The following is a 27,964-nucleotide window of genomic DNA, read 5'->3' as shown; positions in this document are numbered from 1 at the left end:
TGAGTAAAACAGCTCATGTGTAAAACCCTGCTTCATGTAAATGAACCATTATCATAATAATATACTTTTTTAGTAGTATGTGCCATTGGGTAATCATAAATAGAAAATTGCCATTTTAAAAAATAAGGGCCGCCTCCTGGGATCGTAAGATTCACAGTGCACACAAACAAACCACATGTAAGGTCACATGAGCCAATTAACAGACAGATTTCTGCCTTTTGCTTCCTCACTTCTTCCTGTTACAGTTAGTGTTGTAGTATTTCTGGTCAGGTGATCTCTGAGGCAGCACAGATAGAGTCACGAAATGGTGGTTCAAGGCAAGAGATGTAAAAGGGCAATATTTATGTAAATATATATTCCAGTTTGGTAAGATTCTTTAATATGTCATTCAATTTGATATAAACTATCTGTTGCTTAAGTATTCATTTTGGGGGTATAGTTTTCCTTTAAGGAGGCTTTCCTTAATGTGCAATACTTTGCTCAGTGGATAGCACCCACATGCTAAAACATATCGAAAAATTAAAACAAAGCCTGGCTAAAAAATCACCAGCTAAGCCCAGGACTGGTACAGGTATGGGATTCCCGTTATCCAGAAAGTTCTAAATTACGGAAAGGCTGCCTCCGATAGACTCGATTTTGTCCAAATAATCTGAATTTTTAAAAATCATTTCCTTTATCTTTGTGATAATAAAACAGTACCTTGTACCCGTTCCAAACTAAGATATAATTAATCTGTACTGGAAGCAAAACCAGCCTATTGAGTTTATTTAATGTTTACATGATTTTCTAGTAGACTATGGGGGTTATTTACTAAGCTCCAAAATTCCCTGAAATCTGAAATTTTTTGATTTTTTTTTATAAAATCTGACTTTTAAAAAAAATCGCGAATTTTTCAAAATGTATTAAACCCTGGGGGCTAAAAAGGCAGACTATAAAAACACGGCATCTCAAACCTGTCGAAGTTGCATAAAAGTCAATGGGAACAGTTCCATTGATTTTTGGTTGTGTCGGGGTTTCGGGCAATTTCACAATTTTTTCAGGGCTTTCGGGGGAAAATTCACAAAAAAATCGTGAAAATCTGAGCTTTTCCCGCAAAGCAAATTTTCGGTAAAATGTAATAATAAATAAGCGTTAAAAACTCGATTGGGTTAGATCGGAGTTTGTAGCAGCCGATATTGAGATCAATTCGGACCTTGATAAATAACCCCCCTAGAGTCCAAATTATGGAAAGATACATTATCCGGAAAACCCCAGGTCCCAAGCATTCTGGATAAACGGGTATCATACCTGTATTATTAATTTACAGGCAGGCTACTTGCCAATAAAAATGTCATTGCCCGTCCTTTCTCCCCTGGCCTTCCCAGTTAATCCTCTGATCTGCTCCATTTCCACTTCAATTGCAGCCAGTTCCCAATTAAGTTTAGGATCAAGTTCTAAGTGTTAAGAGATAAGAGGAAGGAGGCCCATGCCCCACGGAGCTTACAATCTAAGTGTAACTTCCATATTATAATGATTGTAACCTTTTTGAAGAGAACATATTCAGCCTTGAACTTTTCTAACATCTAATAGTTTGTAGACAGCTTCTTGTAATTCTCACTTTGGGAATGGCATTACTTGAATATGAATACTGTGTGCTAAAGATGCCGGTGTACACCCAAATGACAGAAACAGATGTCTCTCTATCCTGAATTTTCCTTAGGGGCCTATGGAGTGTTGCCGTTTGTTTGTGCAGCCTGTCGCTTAGTGGGTGTGTGGCACACCAATGCTAAATACCACTCTCAGCTGAAACCCCTATCTACAGCAAAGTAATATTTACAAATTACTCTAAGCTGCTATGGCCGCGCTTCTAACAGTTTGTTATGTGCAATTAAAGTGCAATAAACACAGAGGGGAGAAGGTTATTTGCCCTTACAACGGCTGCATCAACGGCACAACAGGCACCTCTTGCCCACAGAATCCTTTGTTTGTAATGTGGATGCTGCTTGGCACAACCAAGTTTATTGGGGATTCTAGTGCCATGCTAGAGATAGTAAGGGAATTTTTCAGTATGGGTTACTACAGGTATGGGACCTGTTATCCAGAATGTGTGGGGGGTTTCTGGATAATGGATCTTTCTGTAATTTGGATCTTCATAGCTTATGTCTACTAGAAAATCATGTATAAGTGAAATAAACCCAATAGGCTGGGTTTGCCTCCAATAAGGATTAATTATATTATATTATAAGTTTTTATTGTTGTTCATATTAAACAAGCAGGATTTCAAACCAAAGATGAAAGAACAAAGCTATACAATGAGGCACACCTATACAACTTGCTGTGGCTAAATGCACAGAAAGAAAAAGAAAATATGCTTTTTAATTGGTGATGATTAATTATATCTTAGTTGGGATCAAGTACAAGGTATTGCTTTATTATTACTTAATAATGTTTTTCATTTCTAAATAGAATGGATAAAATGGAGTCTATGGGAGGCAGCCTTTCCATAACTCAGAGATTACTGGATAACGGGTTTCCCGATAACGGATCCCATACCTGTATGCATGAGCATTCTAGATACCATGAATAGGAATATATCAAATGTAGACAAAATTGAGCATGGGGCACTTCATTCTAAATGGTGTTAGTAGTAATTTGATGCTGTTTCCAACCGTAATTGGGTCTTGCCAGAAAAAAAAAAAATGAAATAGGTCAAAAATTGAATCTGAACTGTGCTGTTCGTTATGGGCATGTACCTATAGATATTCACTAAATCCTCTCTACCTGCCTTCTAGACGCTCGAGGTTGCAGTTATTCTTCTATAGCTTAGCACAATGAGTTGTGAACAGCACTGCACTCAGAGCATTCAGGGGCAGTCTCTGTCCCACAGAGCTTACAATCTATGCTTGGCACCTGAAACAGGACATATATCCACACAAAGAACTTTATGATACATTTTTCAGCGTGCTCTTCTAAGCACTTTTGCAATTTCCTTCGTTTCTTTTTTGTTTTCATGATTTTAGCAGTTTTGCACTGCTTATTTCATGAATTTGTATCAGCAACTCCCCTGCTTTTCTGTCTGACCGGCTGGCCAAACGGAATGCCTATTTTACGGATTCAAGTGGTGAAATTGCTCTGCTTTTCATCTAACTTTTAATATGATGTAAAGAGTGATATTCTGAGACAATTTGCAATTGGTTTTCATGTCTTATTTGTGTTTTTTTTTTAATTATTTAGCTTTTTATTCAGCAGCTGAAAAGTTTTTCATTTCAGCAATCTGGTTGCTATGAGCCAAATTACCCTAGCAATACTGTATTAATTTAAAGGGGAAATATTGTGAAAATGAAAATTGAATGTAAGCTTCAGCATACTGAAATAAGAAACTTTATAAATACAACCAATTAAATATTCTTCATCGTTTCTGAAATAATCAAGTTTATGTTCACTGTCCATCTCTCTGTTTCTCTTCATTCTGTCTTCATGCAGCAGTTGGGAGTCAGATATTCATTGACCGTCCAATATATCTTATAGGGGGGCTTCTTTTCCTAGCAGATATATTAGAGCTCACTCAAATAACTGATTCCAGTACAAAAAAAAACCAACAAAATAACTGCATTTTGCACAAATCCTAGATGTAGAGAGACATGATGTCTGGTGATTTTAATAGAGGGGTTTTTTAATACATCTTCGAGGCAAAATGAGCCCCCCTATAAGATATTTTGGATGTAACGGTCAATGATTATCTTACACCCAACTGCTGCATGAAGAAAGAATGAAGAGAAACAGATGCTGAGAGAGGAATAGTGAAGATGAACATGATTATTTCAGAAAAAACAATGCAGAATTTTTAATTGACTGTATTTGGAATGTTTCATATTTCAGTATGATGAAGCTTCTATTCAGTTTTCTTTTTCACGATAGTTCCCCTTTAAAAAGTGACTGAACTACGAATAGGAGAGGACCTGAATAGAAAGATGAGTAATAAAAATTAGCAATAACAATAAATTTGTAGCCTTACAGAGCATTTGTTTTTAAGGTCAGTGACTATTTGAAAGTAGGAAGGTAATTAATTAAAAAACAAAAACAAATAAACAATGAAGACCAATTGAAAGGTTGCTTAGAATGGGCCATTCTGTAACATACTAAAACTTAACTGAAAGGTGAACCACCCCTTTAATATTAAAAAATAATTGTCCTGGCAGTTTAAAACTGCTAATATCATGAAAATTTAAATAATGTCATGAAATTTGCAAATCTGCTCAGAAGAGCAATTTTACAATGAGTTGTTTGATTGGGCGTGGGAAGTTATTTGCCGGACCGGAATAAGTTGATTAAAAAGCTGACACTTGACCACTTCTGCAGCACACACTCCGGAACCATTCCCTTCTCAAACATCTGGCTGTGGTCATACCACTTTAATGAGAACATACATCTGTTAGAAATACTTGTACTAATAATAAAACTGAGCATTTACTGAGCAACTTCTTTATAAGTCGCTGTTCCATGAAATATACTGAGCGTTTATATGTTTTTCACACCAAAAATACTGTGACTTGTTTTTTTAAGTGAGAACTTGTGAATTCATGACTTTCAGGCAGCGCTATAATTCCCACACCTGGAAACTGGAAACAATCCACATCCAGTTTGGCAGGTTTACAAATTAAAGGGCCACTTCATTTTTTTTTTAATTTTCAAAAAAGGACTTAAAGGGCCAATTCACTTTTTTTTAATTTTCCCTGTGAATTTACCATATTGTGGAATTATTTTAAAATGGATGTATATTCTGGTTTGAATCTGCTTTATTTTCCCAAGCTTCTCTAATGTAGCATTGGCTAGGCTTGCTGTTTTAGCCTAATGGAGCAGCCAATGCTTCACTTGTAGGCTGGTCGCTATATCCTTATCAGGACCTCCTTCTCAGCAGGGACACCTCCCTTTCTGCCTTCCAGAATGGTTACTGCTGCTGGAGCCTTCATAGCCTCTTGTGGTGCTTTCTTCATTTTGAGTGTCAAACCCAGGCTCCTCCTCTCTTCCCATAGATACCTTGTAGATTGCTCAGGCTATAGTCTGCCTCCTGGCCAGTACAATCAAACACAAACTGGTACTTATTTCTAATGACATCACTGGTAGTTGAGGACATAAATCTGCCCTGAGAGGAGCCGCATAGATTGAGGTTGTCTCCTCTGCCCCCTTATAAGTGATACTATAATTTTTCTATTTATACCATATTTATAATTTTAAAGGAGTTGTTCACCTTTAAATTAACTTTTATTATGATGCAGAGAGACAATTGGCAGTATGTTTTAATTTGTTATTTATTTGAGTTATTTAACTTTTTATTCAGCAGCTCTCCAGTTTGCAATTTCAGCAATCTGGTTGCTGCGGTCCAAATGACCCTAGCAACCATGCACTGGTTTGAATAAGAAACTGGAATATGAATAGGAAAGACCTGAATAGAAAGATGAGTAACAAAAAGTATCAATAACAATATATTTGTAGCCTTATAGATTATTTGTTTTTAGATGCGGTCAGTGACCCCCGTTTGAAGAAATAATTCAAAAACCATAAAAAAGAAAAAATGAAGGCCAAATGAAAAGCTGCTTAGAATTGGCCATTCTATAACGTACTAAAAGTTAACCTAATGGTGAGACACCCCTTTAATAGACATGTCATCAACGTATTCTATATAAGTATTAAGTAACACATATGGCTTAGTATTCATTTATAATTTATTCTTATTAATTTATTATTGATGGTGATGGGCGAATTTATTCGCCAGGCGCAAATTCGTGGCGAATTTGCTTAGATTCGCCACCGGCGAATAAATTCAAAATGGCCACAAAAATTCGATGTCCGTTTACTTTACGCCGGCGTCCAGCTGGTGCCTTTTCGCAAATTTTTCACCGTTTCGTGAATTTCACGGGAAACTCGTGAATTTTTCGGCGAAACAAAATGGCACAAATTCATCCATCACTAATTATTGATATGTGCCTGAGCTGCCATACTGCTTGGTAAGGTGAAATAAATTGTCATACTCGGCTACCAAAACATAACAAAAGGGCAGTTTATAATGAACGGTGCTAGAATATTTGAATGAACTGAGCACATGTCAAAAGTTAAAATGGCTGAGAAGCAGAGTGTGATGCAATATAAATCACTAAAAAGAATTATTCCTCACTATAATATTGCACTACGGCTCGATCCATTCTAATAGCCACATAGGGGTCAAGGTGTTAACAGAGAAAGCTGCATCCATCAAATTCCAGTGGAACAGGTAATAATAAAAGGGGAACTCTGGCTTCCAAACCAAAATTTGATAAAGAGGCCCATATAACACAGAAACCCCTAATAGACCCATCACAGTTACCTGTTTCTTCAAACAGTATGAATAAATGCCATTTTCTATGCTAAAATCCAGCTGGTTAACAGTTCTTCTCTTTCTGCATCATTTGAAAATCCTGGCAGGAAAGGAGGGACTAAACACTGATGTTACAAATTGTAACAACTTCTCCATAGCTTACAGACAGCATGCAGGAACTACATAACCCACAATGCATTGCACTATGATGTTCCTTTTCTTATTGAAATTATGTGTGCAGGGAATTGTGGGGTTTGGAGGAGGCAGGCTGAGGACAGCTGGCTGTTGATACAAAGTAACAGTAGTCATCCAGCTCAGCAAAGTAGTCAGACAGATCAGCAGAAGAGCAGGCTTAGGGCTAGGCTTAGGGAATTGTTCCAAACCATTAAAAATCATGAAAAGTCTGCATATTTTTTAATTGATGTATTTTGCAAAGTTTCTTGAAAATATCGTTGCAAAGAGCACAAGCATTACTTGGAGCAAGAGACATGACGCACATGAGCAGAAGATGTGCAATGGCATTAACTTTCCTGTCTAGGGCAGCCCGGGGAGCAAGTCTGGGCCAGCGGGGGCCCACCGGGTTTTTTACCGGTGTTCCGCCAGCCGAGTCCGACCCTAGGGGAAGCACCCAAAACACTTCAGTCTGAAGTCCCTGCTGTGTGAGTGTGTTATTATAATTATTGTGATTGTGCAATAAGATGCTTATGTGCTTATGTATTGGCTGGAGTAGTCCAACTTGACTGGCACATTCATCTCGCCTCTGACTGTACATGTTCACAAACAATAGTGCCGGGGATGGGGATGGTTTAAATCTTAAAAAAATGAAATTCCTATTGCTTTAAATGTATGGTTTTCATTACAATTTCTGAACTCCTCCAGAAACTATAATATAACATGCTATTAGCTGACAGGCATCCAAGCGGCTTCATAATAACATTGTAGCCGAGGGACATGAAATTATTAGAATCCATGCGATTGCTCTGGTGACTATGGGCTTGAAATTGCTTTCTGTACATTTGGGTCACAATTATTTCTCAGAAAATGTTACTGAGAATGTGATCCTCCCTCCCAAGCCCATCACAGTATGGAAAGGTAGGGGATATCAAGGCATGAAATAAAGCAGTGCTGAGACCCCATGGACCTTCAAGACAATTTGGGGCCCCAAGTCTGCGTAAATACTTATATTCATCTAATACACAATAGCCATGAATATCCTGTAAATGATATCCTTATAGACGGTGCTTAGTGATGTCATTTGTCACATGACTCGCTGAAACTTGTTTATTATAATAAATAAAGTACCCCCTGTTGCAAAATACGAGGATATAAGAAGTCACCTCGGAGTTCCGTAACCTGTTTAAAAACACTCGCGCGGCACTAAGGGGTGACTAAGACACAGGCAGCTACTGTGCATCGTTACTTTATTTGTTGCATGTAGGGAAACACAGTCCAGCAGTTATTTACAAAATCCAAGTCTCAATTATGAAAGGAGGGCACAGCCTTCGAAACAAGGGGTTAAATGCACTCCCCTTAAATGAAGCAATCTAATCTAATCTCTATCTGAACAAGTTAGCAACTACAGATCCAGATTAGTCACATCTTGTTAAATTAAGCACACAGATGGGATCAGTTATGTTGACCCTCGTCCATGGTGTAACTACCAGTGGTGCATAAGGTGCCCCCAACATGAGGCCCATTGGAGACACAGTGGCATGAAGATCAGGGCAGAATATGGAGATCAGGAGGGTGGAAGAGCCATGGGTGGGGCACAGGTGCAAATCCGGCACTAGGGCCTGTGTGGGTCTAGTTACGCCACTCTTACACCTCTTCCATCAGCCATTTTTTTTGCACACTCCATTCTGCTCTGTGAAGATCAACCAGTTCCCCAACAAATACAGTGCTGACTGTGTTAGAATTGTATTCCTGAGTGGCGGACAGAGAGAAGCACATAGGTGTCCCCCCTACCTGTCCCCTAACTTGCCTTTTATTTATATGCTGAAGTTAGGGAGCAGTAGAAAGTGCAGGCTACAATGGGAGCAGTGAGCAGCATTCCACAGGGCGAAGGTATTTTTGCCCCTAGACTAAATGAGCCTTGCAACTACTTACATGGTTTCGCGAGCTTCAGACTGTCCTTTTACTTGCAATACCTACTACACCAGTTGGTCAGACATGGAAAACCTATAAGACCTCCAGTCTTATAGCCCCTAATGGAATTCTGCACATGATGAGACTAATACAGAAGGCAGAAACTCAACTTTATACGTGTGGTCCATGCTGAAAAATGAAGCCCAAATATGAGTATAAAATATATATACTTTGTGCCCAGTAACACCCTGAAAAATGATGCTCGGTACTCATGCTGTTCTTTAGCTGTTTTGGATGGGGCTCCTCACAGATGTATTTATTAGCAGATAGCTGCGCCCATTGCCAAACCATTAGTAAAATTAACAGCATAGAGAGGTGCGGGAGAGATTCACAGAGGAGATGCAATTTTCCTGTCCCCAACAGCTGTTTCACTTCCTAAAGCTTTCTGACTAGCACCCCAAAAGCAGCAGCTGTATGGAACAGGAGACTCCCCTTGAGAAAATTAAGTTTCTGAAAGCATCCATCTGCTTTACATTAACTTGGTTTGTTTAAAAATATACAGCATTGTTGGTGATGTCTGCCAATGAATGAGACTTGTATCCTCATGGTAAACTCTGTGTATGTACAGGACTGTAACAGCGACTGACTTCTGATTCATGTACTAATAACAGTAAATACAAGTACATTGGAAAGTTGATGAGAACTATATGCTCGTTCATTATGGAACAAAACTGTTTTTATGTGATGTACCCTTTTAAAGCTTTTATATATGAAAATCCATATGTATCTTCCCTTTATTCTTTCATTTTTCTGTAGATTACTGGGTATCTAGAGCATTATCTTTGCTGTCTCCACTACAAGAACTGCGACATGCGGATTCCTTCTTCTACGTATATATATATATATATATATATATATATATATATATATATATATATATATATATATATATATATATATATAAAGAAATAGATATATATAAAAATTCATATATAAAAATGCAAAATATATATATATATATATATATATATATATATTGCATTTTTATATATGAATTTTTAGTGGGAAAAAAAACTCACAGGGGCTCCAGGGCCCCCCATAAAAGTTTTTTTTAAAAAGCGTTGCTGCAAGGTGCAAGGGTTGGGGCCACAATTTTTTTTAAAAAAAATGTTGGCGCCAGGGCCCCCCTTACAAGTTAAAAAAAATTGGGGCCCCAAAAAATATTTTTTAAAAAAACATTGGTGGCAGGGGCCTATAGAATATTAAAATAATACATTGGTGGCCAGGGGATTTAAAAAAATAAAAAAACGCAAATTGGTGTTCAGTAGAATTGAACTCATGACTTCAGGACTTCAACTTTGCCTCCTTTCGTGACTTTTGGTCTTTACGCCACTTCAGGACTTCGATTTCGTCTGTTTTTGTGACTTCGGGACCTTCGGCTGTTTGGCTTTTCGGCACTTCCACATTTCGGCTGTTCGGGACTTCAAAAATGGCCACAGGGCTTCAGCCCTCTCAAGGGGGCCCGGCTCTTTCAAAAGTGCAGCACTGCTGGGACCCCCTTTGAGAGCCTGCTAATAAAGCACTGTTATACTCTACTCATCCTCGGCTACCCAAAACATAACACCCTTCATGCCCGGGCCCAGGACACTTGTCCCCCCCTTTCTTTATATCTTTATATTTTACAGCAAATAGACAAACAGAATCCCTATCAAAAAGGGTGGTTTTAGAGTTGTGTAGAAAGAGAATATATTGCTCTGGGTCCCAAGCATCTTAGGGGACCCTTGAGTGGTTGATAAAACAACCATTATATTGTGTGTATTATTATTATTATTAGTGAATATTAAGAACGTTTGCCAAAATACCCAACGTGTGCCCAGCAGCTACTGTTTAACTTCACTGTTGTTTCTGTGGATGTGGACCCAAGGCTTTGTGCAATCTACAGCTCTGATCCCATATTCCATTGTAGTGTAGAACAGTAGTAAGAGACATTAATTAGTAAATGAATCGAGCCCCAAAGGTTACTCTTGCCCTTTATAGCTCAGGGCTCATGTCTAGGTGTATTTATTAATACCTCACCTGACAGTCAGGGATTTGCTGACATCACTGCTCCATTATTTTCCCCTGCAATCCCACCTCATTGGTGCTGGAAGTGAAGCTTCTGCCTTTGCTGCTTTGTTAGAAATCAGACACATTTTGATCATTTTAGAGCTTTTTTAAATGTCCCTGAGTAGCCTTGAATTACAGAGCTTGTCAGTCTCCAGGCATTCCCCAAGGGCCTCTCTGTTCTTTATATATTCTTTATAACAAGCGACATCTCACTGGTAGAATAACAAATGATTGCGGCAAAGCATCAACTCTTATATGTCACAATACACAGTCCTTTGCTTCCACTCCTACACACAGCATTGTGCTAATCCTTATACAAAAGATAAAACACATCATTTCGCCTGGTGCGTGCTTGCCTCGGCATCGTGATTCCATCTGTGTAGGTCAGTAACAAGGTGTATGCTGTATTGTGGGTGCTGTGTAGCTATTTTTCATTTCAGTTTCAGCTCTATAGAAAAGAATATATTTTTTTGTAGCTATTTCTTATGTCTTATGTCTTAAGTCTTATCTGTTGGATTCATCACATGCCATAAACTATTAATCATGGGGTGCAGACAGGTAGGATATCATTGTAAGGTTTAATTCCCAAAAAACCTGGATTTGTTTCCAGAATTGTTTGTCAAGACCACAATGCATCAAACCGATGCGCATCTATGGCTTCAAATTTACAATTTTTGCCCTAATCTTTTAATCCCACCCAGCAAAACATATTGAAAATTAGTATAAATGAGTATTTTACCCATAAGATTTGATGATTGAATGCATATGTCCAGTACCTACCTTGCCTGCTTTGCTTGTACAGGTATGGGACCCGTTATCCAGAATGCTCGGTGCCCGAGGTTTTCCAGATAAGGGGTCTTTCCATAATTTGGATCTCAATACTTTGTCTACTAAAAAATAATTTAAACATTAACTAAACCCAATACAATTGTTTAGCTCCCAAAAAGGATTAATTATATCTTAACTACAACATTCTTAAGGAAGGATCAAGGCCAAGCAGCAATTTACTGCAAAGTACTTTTATTGACACAGTGTGAATTAAAGTACTTTGCAGTTAATTGCTGCTTGGGCTTGGTCCTTCCTTAAGAATGTTGTAGTTGCACTATTAACGTCTGGAGGGGACGTGGAAGGAAAAGCCAAATGTAAGGCTTTAGCACACGGGCAGATTCGGGGAGATTTAGTTGCCTGGCAACTAATAGCCTCTTCTTCGGGGCCTTCCACCTGCTAAAATGAAAAATTGCCTCACGAGGGAACTTTGGGGCGACTTCGGAAATCGAAGCGCCGCGAGTGCATTTTTCATTTTAGCAGGCAGAAGGCAGGGGGAAAGCAGTTCGGGGAGAAGAGGCGTTCAGTCACCAGGCGACTAAATCTCCCCGAATCTGCCCATGTGCTAAAGCCTAAAGGAATAGTTGCATATGGGCAATGTTTTGTCTAAGGATTAACTATATCTTAGTTGGGATTAAGTACAAAGTGTTGTTTTATTATTACAGAGAAAAGGGAAATCATTTAAAAAAAAATTGAATAATTTTTTTTACAATGGAGTCTATGGGAGATTGCCTTCCCCTAATTTGGAGCTTTCTGGATAACGGATCCCATACCTGTAACAATATAGAGACACAATATAAGGGCACTTAACTGGGAAGACATTTCTGTATGTGGAAAACCATGAATTGGAAAGAGATTTCCAGTTGGTAATATGAGTAAAAGTCTCCTTGTAGTTTGTGATATGTTCTTTAGGAATGTAGCATGGTTCTCCCTTTTAATGAATTATATTTGCAATGTTTTCTTTATTCTTCTTTCCATAGACTATACATCAATCACAACAGTCTACGCCACAGTAGAGCTTACACTCTAAGGTCCCAAACAATTCATTTATGATACATGTTTGTGGGAAAGCAGAGTAGCTCAAGGAAAGACACCCAGATATAAGAAGAACATACAAAGTCCATACAAATAGTGCTCTGTCAGAGTAAAACTAGACCCCGGTGCTGCATGAATGTGATGCTAACTAATGAGCCACCGTGCTGCCCACATTTATAGAATAGAATAGCTGACAGCCCTGTTTTAAGATGTATTATCTAGGGAGACATTTGTTTTATGCACAGCCTATTAGTGAGCACAGAAATTGCTTCATTCTGTCTGGTACAGATGTTTAATGCATTGCAAGTAATGCAGTGAGCCTATGTGTTGCTTGTTTGCAGTGTTGGACAAGGTCATTGGTGTACCCCACAGAAAATTACATTTAGGACCCCAAAAATTTGAGCTAAGTTGACCAATTATACCAACCTATATTAAAATTGCTCACCAATTAGGACCTTACTGGGCCTTTTACACTCCTGGGCCCCCCTGCAGGGTTTGCTTCCTTTTTAGTTAAGGCCAGAGGCAGATTAATGCACAGGCTCCCCTAAACTATAGCCTAGAGGCCCAATGTGATCAGGGGTCCAGCTATCTTATTTTTCAAATATGATTTCTATTTTTTTTTCTTTTAATATTTATTTTTATTTGAGCTGCTGGGTTTTGGTCGGGTGTATCAGCTGATAAAAAGAAGGCAAGGTACATGATCTCACTGGCGTGTGCCGAACCTGACCTCTGGACAAGGCCCACCAAAGAAGCTAAAATCCAGGGCCCACCCTCACAACAATTAAATGTAGAAAGTACCAGGCCCGGATTTGTGTTGAGGCCACAAAGGCCAGGGCCTAGGGCGGCAAATTATAAGGGGCGGCAAGCTGCCCAGTCGTTATATGGGGAGCACTGGGGAATAAAGAAAACAGGTACCGGCACACAGGTGCAATTCAAGTAGGGGACTAACCCCTTACGTGTTTATTAAGTCGACACAACGTTTCGGGGGCAATTCCCCCTTCGTCAGGTTATAAAGGGGGAATTTGCCCCCGAAACATTGTGTCGACTTAATAAACATGTAAGGGGCTAGTCCCCTACTTGAATTGCACCTGTGTGCCGGTACCTGTTTTCTTCGTTCTTGCTGTGTTGCGGAAGTGCCGACTTCCTAGGGTCCGAGCACCGGGTCAAGTACTCCATAGGGCTCGGGTGTGCACGTGAGTGTGTTTGCACCAGCACTGGGGACACACAGCTACCCAGTGCTCCGGCACTTTTGTGCGCCCGTGAGGGGTTGTGCGGGCGGGCGATAGGACTGTGTGGCCTAGGGGCGCCCGCCCAGTAAATCCGGAGCTGGAAAGTACTAAATTTCTATGTTGGAAATAAGGAAGAGCTGAGGGCCCAATAGGACCTGGTTTCACTGGCAGATCCTTAGGTACCATGCAGAGCTGCACCAAATCCAGAATTCAGTTTGGGATTCCAACAATATTTGGCTGCATCCCAGTGCCTTGCCGAACCGAATCCAAACAATCACATGACTTTTTGCCACACAAACAAAGAAGTCAAAAACTATTTTACCGCATGCATTGCATGGTTCTCTTTCCCCCTAAATTAGGATTCGGTTTGGATATTTTAATCTTAAAATAGTGGATTCGGTGCATCCCTAGTACCATGGCAGGCCAGTCCAACCCTGCTTGGTAGCCCTTTTGTGTTGTTTTGTGGGTCATTGTGACCAAGTGTTTTTTTGTTTTCGGCCCTTTTGTTCCCATCTGCAGAACTTTAAGTGTGTGTGTGCAGGTTCTCACTAAATCTGAAAGTGCACCCCACTTCTTTAGCCAATATCATTTATGCAAGTCAAGATACATACTTGTAGATTCTTTATGGTGAAGCTGTTTGCAGTTTGTTCCATTGGGAAGGGAAGTACATCCCACGGCTGTAAACGATTTTGCAACCTTGTAATTGTTGGTTAATTTTGATTAAGCCTTTACTTGTAATGAAACATCACTGCTACTGCCCAACCTCTCATTATGGGCTTTGGAGGCTTTTAAAAGAGATATATGTCTTCCAGATGGTCTATGATGCTGTCAGAAGAAAAGTGCTGTTGTGCAGCTAATTATACTTTGGCTCATTCCCAGTTGATTAGGTAGTGGCAAATCTGCGGTTGTATAAGAAAGAGAGGTGTTGTTACTCTATGGATGGAAACAATTCAACTCTTGGCTGAGGGTGCTCTTGTTCTGTTTGGAAGGTGTGACCTGGCTACAATAGAAGCTATTCAATAGAACAATAGAATAGAATTAAACTCTCATTATTTTTATTTTTTTTGGCAATTCTTGTAAAAGTCATATAAAATAGGCTTGGCTCTCTTGTGTAGATAAAGGAAGTAGTAAGACGCCCCCATTATATGATTTTTTTTCCCAGCCATGCTTGGATTATTTGAATTAATACTGATCTTGATTGCGAGTATATTTTTATATATATATTGTATGTTTGTGCAGTGAATTAGCAAAATAAGATGGGGGGCTACTCGGGCCATTTTAAAGGAGAAAGAAAGCTACCGAAGCAGTTTATTGCCAATAGATTAGTCACAATAGTGCAAGCTATAACACTATAATTATTTTGTACAATGCTTTATCATACCTTTATCATACCTTAGTAAAAAGCTCTATCTGTTTGTTTAGGATAGCAGCTGCCATATTAGCTTGGTGTGACATCGCTCTCCTTGCTCACTCATAGCTCTGGTCTCAGATTACAGCAGGGAGGGGTGAAAGGGAGGGGGAGAGGATCAAACTGAGCATGCTCACGCCCAGGGCAAGGAGGTTTAAGCTGAAGGCAGGAAGTCTGATACAGAAGCCCATGAGTACGCAATAGAAGGAAAGAAATGTGGTGTTTCTTTTGACAGAGGACTCAGAGCAGCATTACTTTGAGGGTTTACTGGTATATTTATATAGACCTTTCTGATAAAGCTTACTTAGTTTTAGCCTTTCCTTCTCTTTAAATGCACAGATCTTTCCTGCTAAAGGGCTGTGGTGGTCTTGGGAAGGCACAGATGAACCAAAACATAATGTGCAGCATTTCTACTAGCCTACTTTATTAAGCTTTAAGTTTCCCTTTAACTAAGAGTGTTTAGATAATGTAGTTTAGTTCTAGGCTTATGGCTAGCGTCTGCTATTTTGCACTGACCGCAATTTCGGTTGGCCCTGGATGTAGGCGACGGATGAACACATCACCTTTAAACACAATCAACATCCCTAGAGATTTCCAGTGTTATAAATAAATAAGGGTCAATTGTATTTATTTATTGAAAGTGGTGTATTTGTTGTTGCAGGTTCTGCTGCCCCACTACGATGAGAGCGGGAGTGGAACAGCCAAGGAACCTCCTCCACCTTATGTGTCCGCTTAACAGAAGAACCAAGACTCAAGACTAAAACAATGAACCTTCAAGCAGCAGCTTTACACATTGGCCGAGTTACTGGGGCAATAATACATTTCTTTCCCTAGTTATACCCGATTGAAGCAACAGCACTACCAAATATCCTGTGAATAAACATTTAATGGTCCAGAAACCCTAACCCTCATCCGTGGGCACCACAACCTGATCCTAGCGGTGACCATGCACTGCCAGATTGGGGTACTGGGCCCAATGAGATTGTAGTGTTTTCTTCTTGGCTTCATTATGTGTAAATCTCCATGAGGCCTGTGTTTTTGCAAAGTGTATTTGTGAGGTATAATAATGTACATCCACACATCTGTGCTGCCAACCATCACTAACAAACAGCACCTAACTGCCTACATGAAGCTGCTTTTTATTAGATGGCTTTGCTGCTTTTTATTTGTTGACCTCTACCTTGGATACTGGGCATGCTGTATATAGAGGAACACAAGGGGGTGATGTAAAGACAGTGGGAAAGTCTGCCTCTGGTCCTGTAACCCATAGCAACCAACCTACTGACCCAGTCCAGCTAGTGTAGTTGACAGTTTACTATAGGTTACTAGCAACTACTGTCCTTATTGGAGTTTAACAGCAGTTTTAGTAATACTGGTATCCTGTCTCTAGTTCTACATCATAATATGCGCATAAGGCATTGCTACAGAGTCTATAGTATAAGTAGGCTAGCTTGCATGAACCCAAAGGAAGCAGTTACTTAAATAAAGACCCCAATGGATCATTATTATGTTGACTTTAATCTTTTCCACGGAACATGACACAGGAAGTATCTGAAAGTGATTAATATTGTAATAATTAAGAATTGAGCTAACGAAGAGCCAACTGTTTAATTGCCCATTGACTCCTTTGCTAGACTTAAATAAGTGGGTGCTACACCTCCTGCCCATTTTACTATAGCCCCATTAACGAGTCTAGATTGCCAGCAAAGGGAAACATATAATACATGTGCTATCCTAGCCCTTTCATTAATAAGAGGACATTCAGCACCCCCGTGAATTCTACATAATCATATAATGTTGGCAGCTGCAGATTAAGAGCAATAATATGTATTATAGTAAAGTCATAGATTTAACACCATATGTATTAAAAGCTGAATGTGAAAGTAAACTGGCACAATATGGCGATTGTCCTTTTGCAGAGCTTTAGGAAGTCTAGTGGGAATCATGTTCTACCTTAAGAGCAAAAAAGTGCACTAAACCATTGCAACCAATCAGATCATGAGATTTGGTTGATCTAAAGCAAGTCAGACTTATGAAAACGAATGTTTGCTTGGTCCCTAAGGGTAAGCCAGAAGCATGGGGCGTGTCTCAAGGACTTTGTCTGTATGGGGCCACACCTTGTGCATTGTGCTTGGCAAATATACCATGTCACAGATTGCTACAACTCTACAGAGCAGCACCTCAATTGTAAATAAACCCCAGTAAATCCCTAACTGAAGCACTTACAATCTAATTTTGTGCCTGGGTGACACTGGGACAGGGAGTGGGCAATTCAGTGGCTGTGGTCACATGAGCTGCTGTGTAAGATCCAAGTTTCCCTGCAATAAGATAATTGCATTAGCTGAAATACCTGTCAACAGACATTCTATTTAGCCACATTCAGCCGGGGCAAGGAATTGACCTTGATGGCCTTAGCTTTGCATTTCTGGTTAAGGGATTACCGATGAGCATCAGGAGCCTAAAATTAGCTGTTTTTGTAAGTACCATGTGTTCATTGCAGCTCACATGCACCGCTGCCATTCCCTTCCCACCCATGCAGTATCCCAGAAATAAACTAACCGGTTTCCTTCCCAACATCATCACTAAAATGTATAAATCTGTAGCCTGGATAGAACTGACTCATTTGTTTTTATTCCATTTCTAAAAGGCAACTCGCTTATTCATAAGTAGGGTTGCCATCTGGCTGGTATTATAACGGCCTGGCCGGTAAAAATGATGGTTGATCCCAATGTTATTAATAGGGAAAAAAGATAAATATATAGGAAGGCTGATATTTTTTTCCAGAAAAGCTGGCAACCCTCTTCATAAGTGAGGAATCATTCGAGGCTAGCCATGTGCAAGCATGATAAAATGGCATTAACATTTCCACCAAAATGGGACTGATTTCATATTTAGACCAGTTATTGTATCTAACAAAGGGAATCTGTTATAATAAAACTGTTCTAATTTGTGCCTGTAAATCTTGTGTAGCACTGAGTATAGTAAAGTAATATTGTAAAAATATGTGCTGTTCTGTTTTTCATTAGTCCATTTACTGTGTATGGCTCAAAGATCCTTCATTTACCTACGGTACCTAATTGCTGTTTATTAGAAATACACAGTGGTGTAAAAGCAAGCTCCTCACCCCCTCCCAAAAACACTGAGAAAAATCACCAGTTTCTCAAAGATAAATTGCAAACACAATTAAGGATCTTTCTACTGTGTCCAAAGACTGCGGGGTCTACGGCCCCTGTGGTTACATCATTGGAATTTACAGGAAAAACAACATGACTATCAGCTTAGGAAGGGTTTTCTTACTGAAAGGGCTAGGTTGCTGAACTGGCTTCCAAGATGTGGTGACAATGGGTGATTCATTGGTGGATTCCAAGAATAAGTTGGATGCCTTTCTGCCATCAAAGGTACTATGACTGTCGTTTATTTGAAGATACAGCTGGAGCAGTTTGGGTGAAACCATAATGTCTATCCTCAATGTATGGTAGCATGCGGATGCATTCCTATCAGATTATAGTCTTTGGAAACTTAAAATATCCCATTTCATTTCAGTGATCATCATCAAAGAAAGAGGCTGCTCCTCCTCCTCACTTTAATCTTCTCACTGTGCATGAACAGAACAGTGCAATTGCGCCTCCTACATGAATGGCCAAATCTCCAATAATCTTCCTGTTAAGGTGGCCATACACGTAGTGATTTGCTCGTTTGGCGAATCTCTCCCCAATATGCCCACATTGAGGTGGGCGATATCGGGCCGATCCAATCATGGGCCTGAGGGCTCAACAGTCAGATCATAATGTAGGCAATACGGGAGGTCAGATTGTGGGACCACATCTACGAACAGATGTGGTCGTGATCCGACGGAATTTTTAGCCCTGCCCAATTGACATCTGGCCTGGTGAATAGAACGGGGGAATGTATGAAGAGCAGTGACATCTAGGAAGTGCTGAATGGAAAGTGAAAGTAATTGCTTGCCCCACTCTTATGCCTAAGGCATAGAGGAGGGCCAGACCATATTTGATTGACAGCTGAGATTTTTAAATGAGCTTAAAACAACTATGAATGCTTTAATAAAAAATAGAAATTGGATTTTATGTGTAATTTTAAAATGACTTTTATTATACAGATTTTTGTGTCTGGGTGACAGGTCCACTTTAAAGGAAACTAAAGCCCAAAGTTAAGGTGAATCATATAAGTTATACAAAGTTCTGTACTTCTGGCATTCCTATAGCAGCCCTATCTAGATAGTTTAGTTAAGTTGGGTTGAAAATAAACCAAAGTCCATCAATTTCAACACCTCCAAATAAACCCCACTGCACATATATACACACAGTTACATAGTTAAGTTGGGCTGAATAAAGACCAAAACCCATCAAGTTCAACCCCTCCAGCTGAAACCCAGTGCAAATACAGTATAAACAGCAGTTACATAGTTGAGTTGGGTTGAATAAAGATCAAATTCCATCAAGGTCAACTCTTCAACGAAACCCAGTGCACATATATACATATGGTTAAACAGTTAAGTTAGTATTAAAAAGGTCATTGTTAGTTGCTGTCAATGGTGGATCATATCTGCATGCGGCTTTTGTCTGTAGGAGTTGTGACAGTGGCCCTGTGGAGCGATGGACAAACGGTGAAACACAGCCATAAACAGGATAATGATTTGGGGTCCCTTTCTTCTATTCTCACCATTGTACCCCCAACAATGCAGTCACGGGCAAAACATGCATGTTCCAAATTGCTTAAACTTCTGCTTGAAGAATTAGTTATCCTTAGTTATTAGTTATCCAGATAACTGGCCAATGCAAACATGGCACTAATCATCAGCTTTCAGGATGTTAAAATGTAAGCTTCTGGGGAATATGTGTTCTTGTATTCCATGTATAAATAGGAGTAATTGAGTGGAAATGACAGGCTCTGATAGTAATGTTTGTTAGATTATTGTTTCTGCCTTCCAATCGATTGATATAACAGGAGATGACTGATTGATAACTGTAATAATCTCCTTGTTTCCCCTATGAATCAATACTAAGGTTGATTGACACTTCATAAGACACAGTAATAATCACGCTATTGTGATGATTAGTCTATTTGAAGACAATGATATGTTATTTACTGGTGAATGGCATCACTTGTTCTCTGCTTATCAGGAAAATACATCTTTTGGCCAAGGATTGAAAATGAACTCTCAGTGCTCTCTCTGAGTCAGTGACAAACATGAAAGCAGTTTTATAATAGGCTCAATGTGCACTGACAAATACAAAGTCAAGATGCCAAGAGCTTTAGAGGTGGTTGAAGTAACGGCAACTTCTCGATGTATTGTGAAGCCTGTGAGGAAACTCAGGATTGATGAGCAGGTTGACCCGAAACCCGAAGTGTAGAGTCCTGTGCAGGTCCATTTTTTGAAACCCGACCCGTATCCGCAACCTGCAATCCGGACCCGCAACCCGCATTCTTACCCACCTGCTACCTGACCCAACCCACAAGTACCTTATCCGCAACCTGGACCCGCGACCTGCTGAACATCAAGAATCAGGAAGTGCTGCAGTAAACCGGAAGTGACATCATCGGAAGTAGACATGATAAGAAAAAGGAATAAAAATCGCTATTGAGAAGACCATGACCCGCAAACCTGCAGAATCACCGACCCGTGTCTATACCCGCACCCGGAACTTCTACCCACAGCCTCCAGGGTACTGCAGGTTTTTGCGGGTAACCAACGGGTACCAGACCCGCTGCAGGACTCTACCGCAGTGACCTGTGAATTGACTGCTGACTTAAAATTTGGGCAACCAGTGTGGGTTAGGTTTGGGTGCAGGTCAGACTGGGGAAGTAAACTCCTCCTCTGATCTCTAAGATTCCCTGATTCTTAACCAGATGCCGCACAGAAGTAAAGAACAAGAAGACGCAGGTCCTACAATGACAACATTTTGCAGGTAAGGGTTGGGTGTGGGTTAAGGTTTTGTGGGTTAAGGTTGGTGCATGTTGAGTTTTTCATGACATCACTAAAACTCAGCAATGCAAAAGAAAAGTATTCCTATACAGTGCAGGGGCTCATGTTGGCACTATAAACAACCACCCCCTTGAAAAGAATGAGTGGGGTTTCCGGATGATTTCAGTTTGGAAACATCTTTGCCCTGAACTTTTCACCGGCGATTGACCATTGTGTGGGAACAAATGACTCTCTCTTTTAATTTCATTCAGAACCAAGATTCAGCACAACTCAATAGTTCCATTTAGAGAGTCCCATATACCCACTCACTTGTACTGCGCACATTGAGCCCATCTATTGCCTTGTTATGTCCTTATCTTGGGAATGTCTTTGGATAAACCACTGCACCTAAAATGAGTAGACTTTTTCTTACACAATATTTTCCTTAAAGGAGAACTAAACCCTAAAAAAAATATATAGATAAAAATGCCATATTTTATATACTGAACTTATTGCACCAGCCTAAAGTTTCAGCTTGTCAATAGCAGCAATGATCCAGGACTTCAAACTTGTCACAGGGGGTCACCATCTTGGAAAGTGTCTGTGACACTCACATGCTCAGTGGGCTCTGAGCAGCTGTTGAGAAGCTAAGCTTAGGGCTCGTCACTAATTATCCAGCAGAAAATGAGGTTGGTCTGTAATATAAGCTGATGCTACAGGGCTGATTATTAAATTCTGATGCTAATTACACTGATTTCTGAGCTGCCATGTCATGTCATTATCTGTATTAATTATTAATCAGCCTTATATTATGACATTAATATAATATATATATATTCAGTATATTGTGAGTGGGTTCAGGCGTGTTTCAGCTATTACTGCCGCATGAGACAGAGTTCAGAATGCCGCCCCCTGCCCGTCGCACTTACCTAGAGATCGCCAACTGGGGGCCGGAATGGGCTGCATTGCTAGCGCAGAGAGCAAAATTGAGCTCTCTGCCATAGAAAAGCCGAATTTCCAGTTTAATAACTGGAAATTTAGCTCTTAACGTTACCAGGAGTCGCCCCTGATAACTTCTGGGGAGCTGCTCATCTTGCCCCATGACAGAAACGCCCCTGAGTGGGTCCCTAAGCTCAGTAAGTGACAGCAGCACAGAGCATGTGCAGTGAATCAGCAGAAAAGAAGATGGGGAGCTACTGGGGCATCTTTAGAGACACAGATCTTTACTGCTAAACGGCTGTGGTTGCCTCGGGCTGGTACAGAAGTCCAAAACATAATGTACAACATTTCTAGCCTATTCTTTAGTTAATCTTTAGTTCTCCTTTAAATGCATAAGCCCTTATAAATTTTTTTTGTAAAGAAATAAAAGTCACCTTCTAAACACTCCACGATCAACTTTTGCTTCTCTTTGCTTCACAGAATGTGAAACAAAGCTTTTTGTCCGTCACACAATTAAGTTTAATTACAGTTAAGTAGCCCAACTTAAAGGGGTGGTTCACCCCTTTTAGTATTTTATAGAATAGCTGTTTCTAAGCAGCTTTTCAACTGACCTTCGTTATTTCTTTTTTATAGTTTTTGAATTATTTGCCTTCTTTTTCTGACTCTTTCCAACTTTCAAATGGGGACTGTCCTGCGAAAAACGGGACAGTTGCGAGGCATGAAATGGGTGCAAGGCAGCCCGGCCCTTAGTGACTGTGATTGGGTCTCTATTCCATCTTGTTACTGCTGGCACTTATTCTGAAATGCAATTTTGGGGAAGGGTAGGTTGTGGGGGGGGGGATTCCTATGTGCCCCACCCTTGCCCCTCATAATCACAGTACTGCTGAACATAGTCAGTGCTCACATTATCAGGTAAACACAGGTCTCTCTGTGTTTTCAAGTGCAGAGCACTGCAAAAAAAATTTCATGCAAGGCAAGGGACCTTGGGTGTTAAAGGAGAACTAAACCCCCATTGTGATAAGTCCCATTGGCCCCCCTCCACTTTTCTCCGTCTTACCCCTGAATTCTTGTCCCTCTAGAAATAGCGACTGCACATGCAAAGTAAGCTCAGCAGAGCTCACGGCGCCATCTGCTTCTCTTCGGTAATCTTTGGTTATTTCTCCCCTTCAGCAATTTCCGTCTCTTGCGCCATTACGCAGATCACTTCTCGAAGATTACTGAAGAGAAGAAGATGGCGCCCGTGAGCTCCGCTGCACTTACTTTGCATGTGCAGTCGCTATTTCTAGAGGGACAAGAATTCAGGGGTAAGACAGGGGGAGGCACCGACAGCGGGGCCAATAAGTACTTATACCAATGGGGGTTTAGTTCTCCTTTAAAGGTGGTTCACCTTTAAGTTAACTTTTAGTATGTTATAACATGGTTAATTCTAAGCAACTCTTCATTAGGCCTTAATTTTTCATTTTTTTTTATAACTTTTTAATTATTTGTCTTTTGCTTCTGACTCTTTCCAGCTTTCAAACGAGTGTCACTGACTCCAGCTAAAAAAAAATGGATACAAATGTATTGTTATTGCTACTTGTCATAACTTTATATTCATTCTTAAGCTGGCCATAGACGCAAAGATCTGATCGTACGAATCGAGGATTCGTCCGATTTTCGAACCGTGTGTGGAGAGTCCCGACATTTTTCGCCCGGCGGAGATCGGTCATTTGGTCGATCGGACAGGTTAGAAAATTTCTGTCGGCTGCCGATAATATCTCTGCGTGTATTGCCGATCGTACGATTTTCAGTGGGAGACTGTCACTATCTTTGGTTGGACATAGATATCGTACGATTGCTGTCAGGGGCAGAACATTGCTGATCTGTTGTTTTACTAATCTGACTGGTAAGACTTTGATCTGAATGGTTAGTGGCGGGTCGGGAGATAGGAAAGTCCGATCGTACGATGATTCGTACGATCGGATCTTTGCATCTATGGCCATCTTAACTCTCCTATTCATATTCCAGGCTCTTATTTAGATCAATGAATGGTTGCTAAGGTAGTGATTCAGATTGCTGAATACTGCAATTTGGAGAGCTTCTGAATAAAATTCTAAAAAAAAACCTCAAAAACCACAAATAATAAAAAATGAAAACCAATTGCAAATTGTCTCAGAATATCACTCTCTGCGTCATACATGTGAACAACTCTTGGGGGCACACTTACTATTGGTCGAATATCGAGGGTTAATCAACCCTCGAAGTTAAATCCTTCGACTTCGAATATTAAAGTCAAAGGATTTACCGCAATTCCATCGATCCATCGATCAAACGATTTTCCTTTGATCAAAAAAAGTAAGGAAAGCTTATACGTAGGTACCTTCCCCATAGGCTAACATTGGTGCTCGGTAGATTTTAGGTGGCGAAGTAAAGCAAAGTTTTTTTAAAGAGACAGTACTTTGACTATCGAATGGTCGAATAGTCTAACGGTTTTTAGTTCGAATCGTTCGATTCGAAGTCGTGGTCGAAGTAGCCAATTCGATGGTCGAAGTAGCCAAAAAAAATACTTCGAAATTCGAAGTATTTTTCATTCTAATCCTTCACTCGAGCTAAGTAAATGTGCCCCTTGGTGTCTTTCCTACCTACAAACCCAAAATCATCTCTTTAGGAGGAAGCTGACCCAGTGGAAGATTTCTGCAAGAACGTCCGATTTCTGTGCCATTTGTTGAAGGACAGGAAAATACAATTTCAGGTCTGTTGTGCAGGCGCCTAAACTGCATGTGGGTCTGTGTGTGCTAAGCATCTTCCAAGAAATGTTAAGTCTCATCAGTTGAAACTATTCCATTATGAATATGTTCATTTTTAGGTAAAATCCTCATTGTGATCCAGAGGTTTCAGCAACACGATTTAGTTTGGAACCAGTAAAGAATGTTTGGCTCTTGCTGAGTACAAAGGATGTTTTTGGCTTGGTCTGACCCAGCTATTGAACTGAACTCATCTGACCTGGACCTTTAAAGGAGAAGGAAAGGCTAAAATTAAGTAAGCTTGATCAGAAAGTTCTATATAAATACACCAGTAAACCCTCAAAGCAATGCTGATCTGAGTCCTCTGTCAAAAGAAACACTGCATTCATTCCCTTCTGTTGTGTACAGGGCAGGGCTTGAGCATGCTCAGTTTGCTCCTCTCCCCTTCCCTCCTCCCCTCCCTGCTGTAATCTGAGTCCAGAGCTATGAGTGAGCAGGAAGTGATGTCACACCAAGCCAATATGGCAGTTGCTATCCTAAACAAACAGAGAGCACTTCAAGAGCTGTTTACTCAAGTATGGTAAAGCATTCTGCTGAATAAATATAGTGTTATAGCTTGCACTATTGTGGCTAATCTATTTGCAATAAACTGCTTTAGTAGCTTTCCTTCTCCTTTAACATACACAGAGCAGGAATGAACCTTGTAGATGCAACTGTTACTCGCCTTTTACACAGATACGTCCAGGATTCCAATGAAGAGCCTGTGAGAGGGATCCCAGCTGCTCTGTATGGTAAGACTCTTTGCTGATGTGGCTCTCTGCCATGGACTAATAAAACAACTGAAGCACAACAGCAGGGAACATGTTTACAGTCAGTTTCATGGTCTCCCAGACTGATCTTATCATTTTTATGATGTAATTAATCATCAATGTCCAACCTGCACTCCCTGCCTCCCCTGGGCCAAGGGTTTGGATGCAGCTCCAACACACAAGCAGTGGTGTAACTATAGAGGAAGCAGACCCAGCAGTTGCAGGGGGCCCGGGGAATAGGAGGGCCTGGACTTTGGGGTCTGCTTCCTCTATAGTTAATGAAACCCCAACTCCCCAGCCATTCTCTTAGGGCAGAGACACACACTGCGGTTCGTGGATATTAGTTGCCCGGCGACAAATCTCCTGTTCTTCGGGGCGACTAATCTCCCCGAACTGCCTCCCTCCAGCTAGAATGTAAATCACTGGCGGGATGGCAATCAGTGCGCTTCATTTTCCGAAGTTGGCCGAAGTTGGCTTACGACGAAACTTCAGGTGACTTCGGAAAACGAAGTGCTCCGAGTGCCATCCCGCCAGTGATTTACATTCTAGCTGAAGGGAGGCAGTTTGGGGAGATTAGTCGCCCCAGGAATAGGAGATTCGTTGCCGGGCGACTAATCTCCCCGAATTGCAGCGTGTGTCTCTCTTACCTGCAGCAAGTAAGGGGGACGCAAGTCGGGTTGGAGTGGGTGAAGTTGGGCGGGGAGTGGGTGGGGCAGAGGCGGACATGGGCAGGTCGGAGGCGGGATAAGAAGTGGGCAGGATGATGGGAATCGAAGTCCGCCGGGCCCCTCTGAAAATTTTTTTGCAGGGGGGCCTAGTGCACTCTAGTTACACCACTGCACACAAGCCATTCTCGCTTGCTATAGAAGGATTGATGTACAGGATTACTTCTCAACAGCAAGAACTAGCATTTAGATAAAATACTGGCATTGACTATAGGGAAGGGAGGACAGTATGGGGTGGGCGCTGCTTGCAAGAGCTTACATTCTAAGAAGTGAGACATAGGGTGAGTGGGTGTGGAATTCCTGTTGTTTAGTAGACTAATGGTAAGTGCAGAGTATGAGACAAATACCAGTCGTTAGTGAGTTTGTGAGCAGAGAGTAGGGAGCTCGGTGGGTGGTGAAGTTGCTGAAGGTTTCAGTTATAAGCTAGAATGAAACGGTGAGGTTTAAAAAGGTTGTTCACCGTTAACTTAGTATGATGTAGAGAGTGATATTCTGAGACCATTTGGAATTGGTTTATATTTTTTATTAATCGTGGTTTTTTAATTATTTTCCTTCATACTGATCTCCCATTCGCAATTTCAGCCATCTGGTTACTAGGGTCCTAATTACCCTACCAACCTTGATTTGAACAAGAAACTGGAATATGAGAAAAGTAGAGCACCTGAATAGAAAGATAAATAATAAAAAGTAGCACTAACAATATATTTGTAGCTGGCTTTTGGCAGAGAGCCCAGAATACGTGGCAGGTGCACTTAGATACTTTTGTAACAATTTCAGATATGCAAAGAAGCAACTGTAACAATTTAAGATGAGCAGGTCTCTTGGGGAAACTGTGACTTGCAGCTTAAAGGGCAACTCACCTTCATTAGAAAAACTGTAAAACACAAAAATCACAGAAATGTGTTCAAACTTTCATAACCTGCCAAATTGTGTAAAATGAACATGGTAATAAGGGGGTGTGGCCACAAAAAATGGGTGTGGTCAAATAAACATTTCACCGCTCAAAGCAAAAAGGCAAATCTTTTTGTCCCTCTTTTTATATACAAACTGTTGGGAGGTATGTATAAATGTATGCCCCTCCAATATGTAATGGCAGCTGGTAAACTAGCAACCTGTGTGGCCCTAGACTAAAGGGTAACTAAAGCTCCCTATAATGCAAATGTTCTGGGACCCGCTATGACACCACAATGCTGTGCATATTGGCAGAGGAATAAAGGGAATGTTCTGTAACTCAGTAAACAATTGCTTCACTGCAACACTGTCTACATCTACAAGAATCAGAATAAATCCGTTTGTGTACAAGCTGGCCGCCTCCCAGACTAACAACTCTAATCGCCTTCCTTTTACCACTGCTGGGAGTTGCAGATCCCTGAACCTCTTCTGCCCTATCTCTCTTCTTGCTGTTGTCCTTCTACTGCCAATGTTCTGTTTTGTAACCCCTTGCCAAGTAGCCACTGGGGATGCGTGTGTTAATCACATCAATAGAACAACAAAGCTTTGCTATAACAACTTTTTCAGTGCCTAGTGTTTATTTTAAGAAATCTAATATGACCGCCAGATGCAAAGGAACTAAATAAAATCAATGGTTTTAATCGGTTAATGATAATGGGATTACAAAACACAACTGTGTCTGATGCCAATGCAGATATGGGACACATTATCCAGAAAGCTCTGAATTATGGAACGGTCGTTTCCTATAGACTCCATTTTATCCAAATAATCCAGATTTTTACAAAATATTTCCTTTTCCTCTGTAACAGTACCTTGTACTTTATTCAAACTAAGATATAATTAATCCTTATTGGAAGCCCAACCAGCCTATTGGG

The 27,964-nt window shown here is 40.5% G+C and overlaps 1 protein-coding gene across 1 annotated transcript in view; it reads left to right on the top strand.

Annotated features, from left to right (window-relative positions):
• The window catches only part of laptm4b.L (lysosomal protein transmembrane 4 beta L homeolog), a 57,515-nt gene extending 39,493 nt beyond the window's left edge, over window positions 1-18,022 (top strand). Inside the window, 1 exon segment of the mRNA NM_001127773.1 lies at window positions 15,681-18,022. Coding sequence (NP_001121245.1) covers window positions 15,681-15,755 — 75 coding nt within the window. The 3' untranslated portion in view covers window positions 15,756-18,022.
• Window positions 18,023-27,964: the final 9,942 nt, after the last annotated feature.

This window comes from Xenopus laevis, chromosome 6L, assembly GCF_017654675.1.
Source record: "Xenopus laevis strain J_2021 chromosome 6L, Xenopus_laevis_v10.1, whole genome shotgun sequence".
NCBI lineage: Eukaryota > Metazoa > Chordata > Amphibia > Anura > Pipidae > Xenopus > Xenopus laevis.
This window is presented reverse-complemented; position numbering and strand designations above follow the sequence as displayed.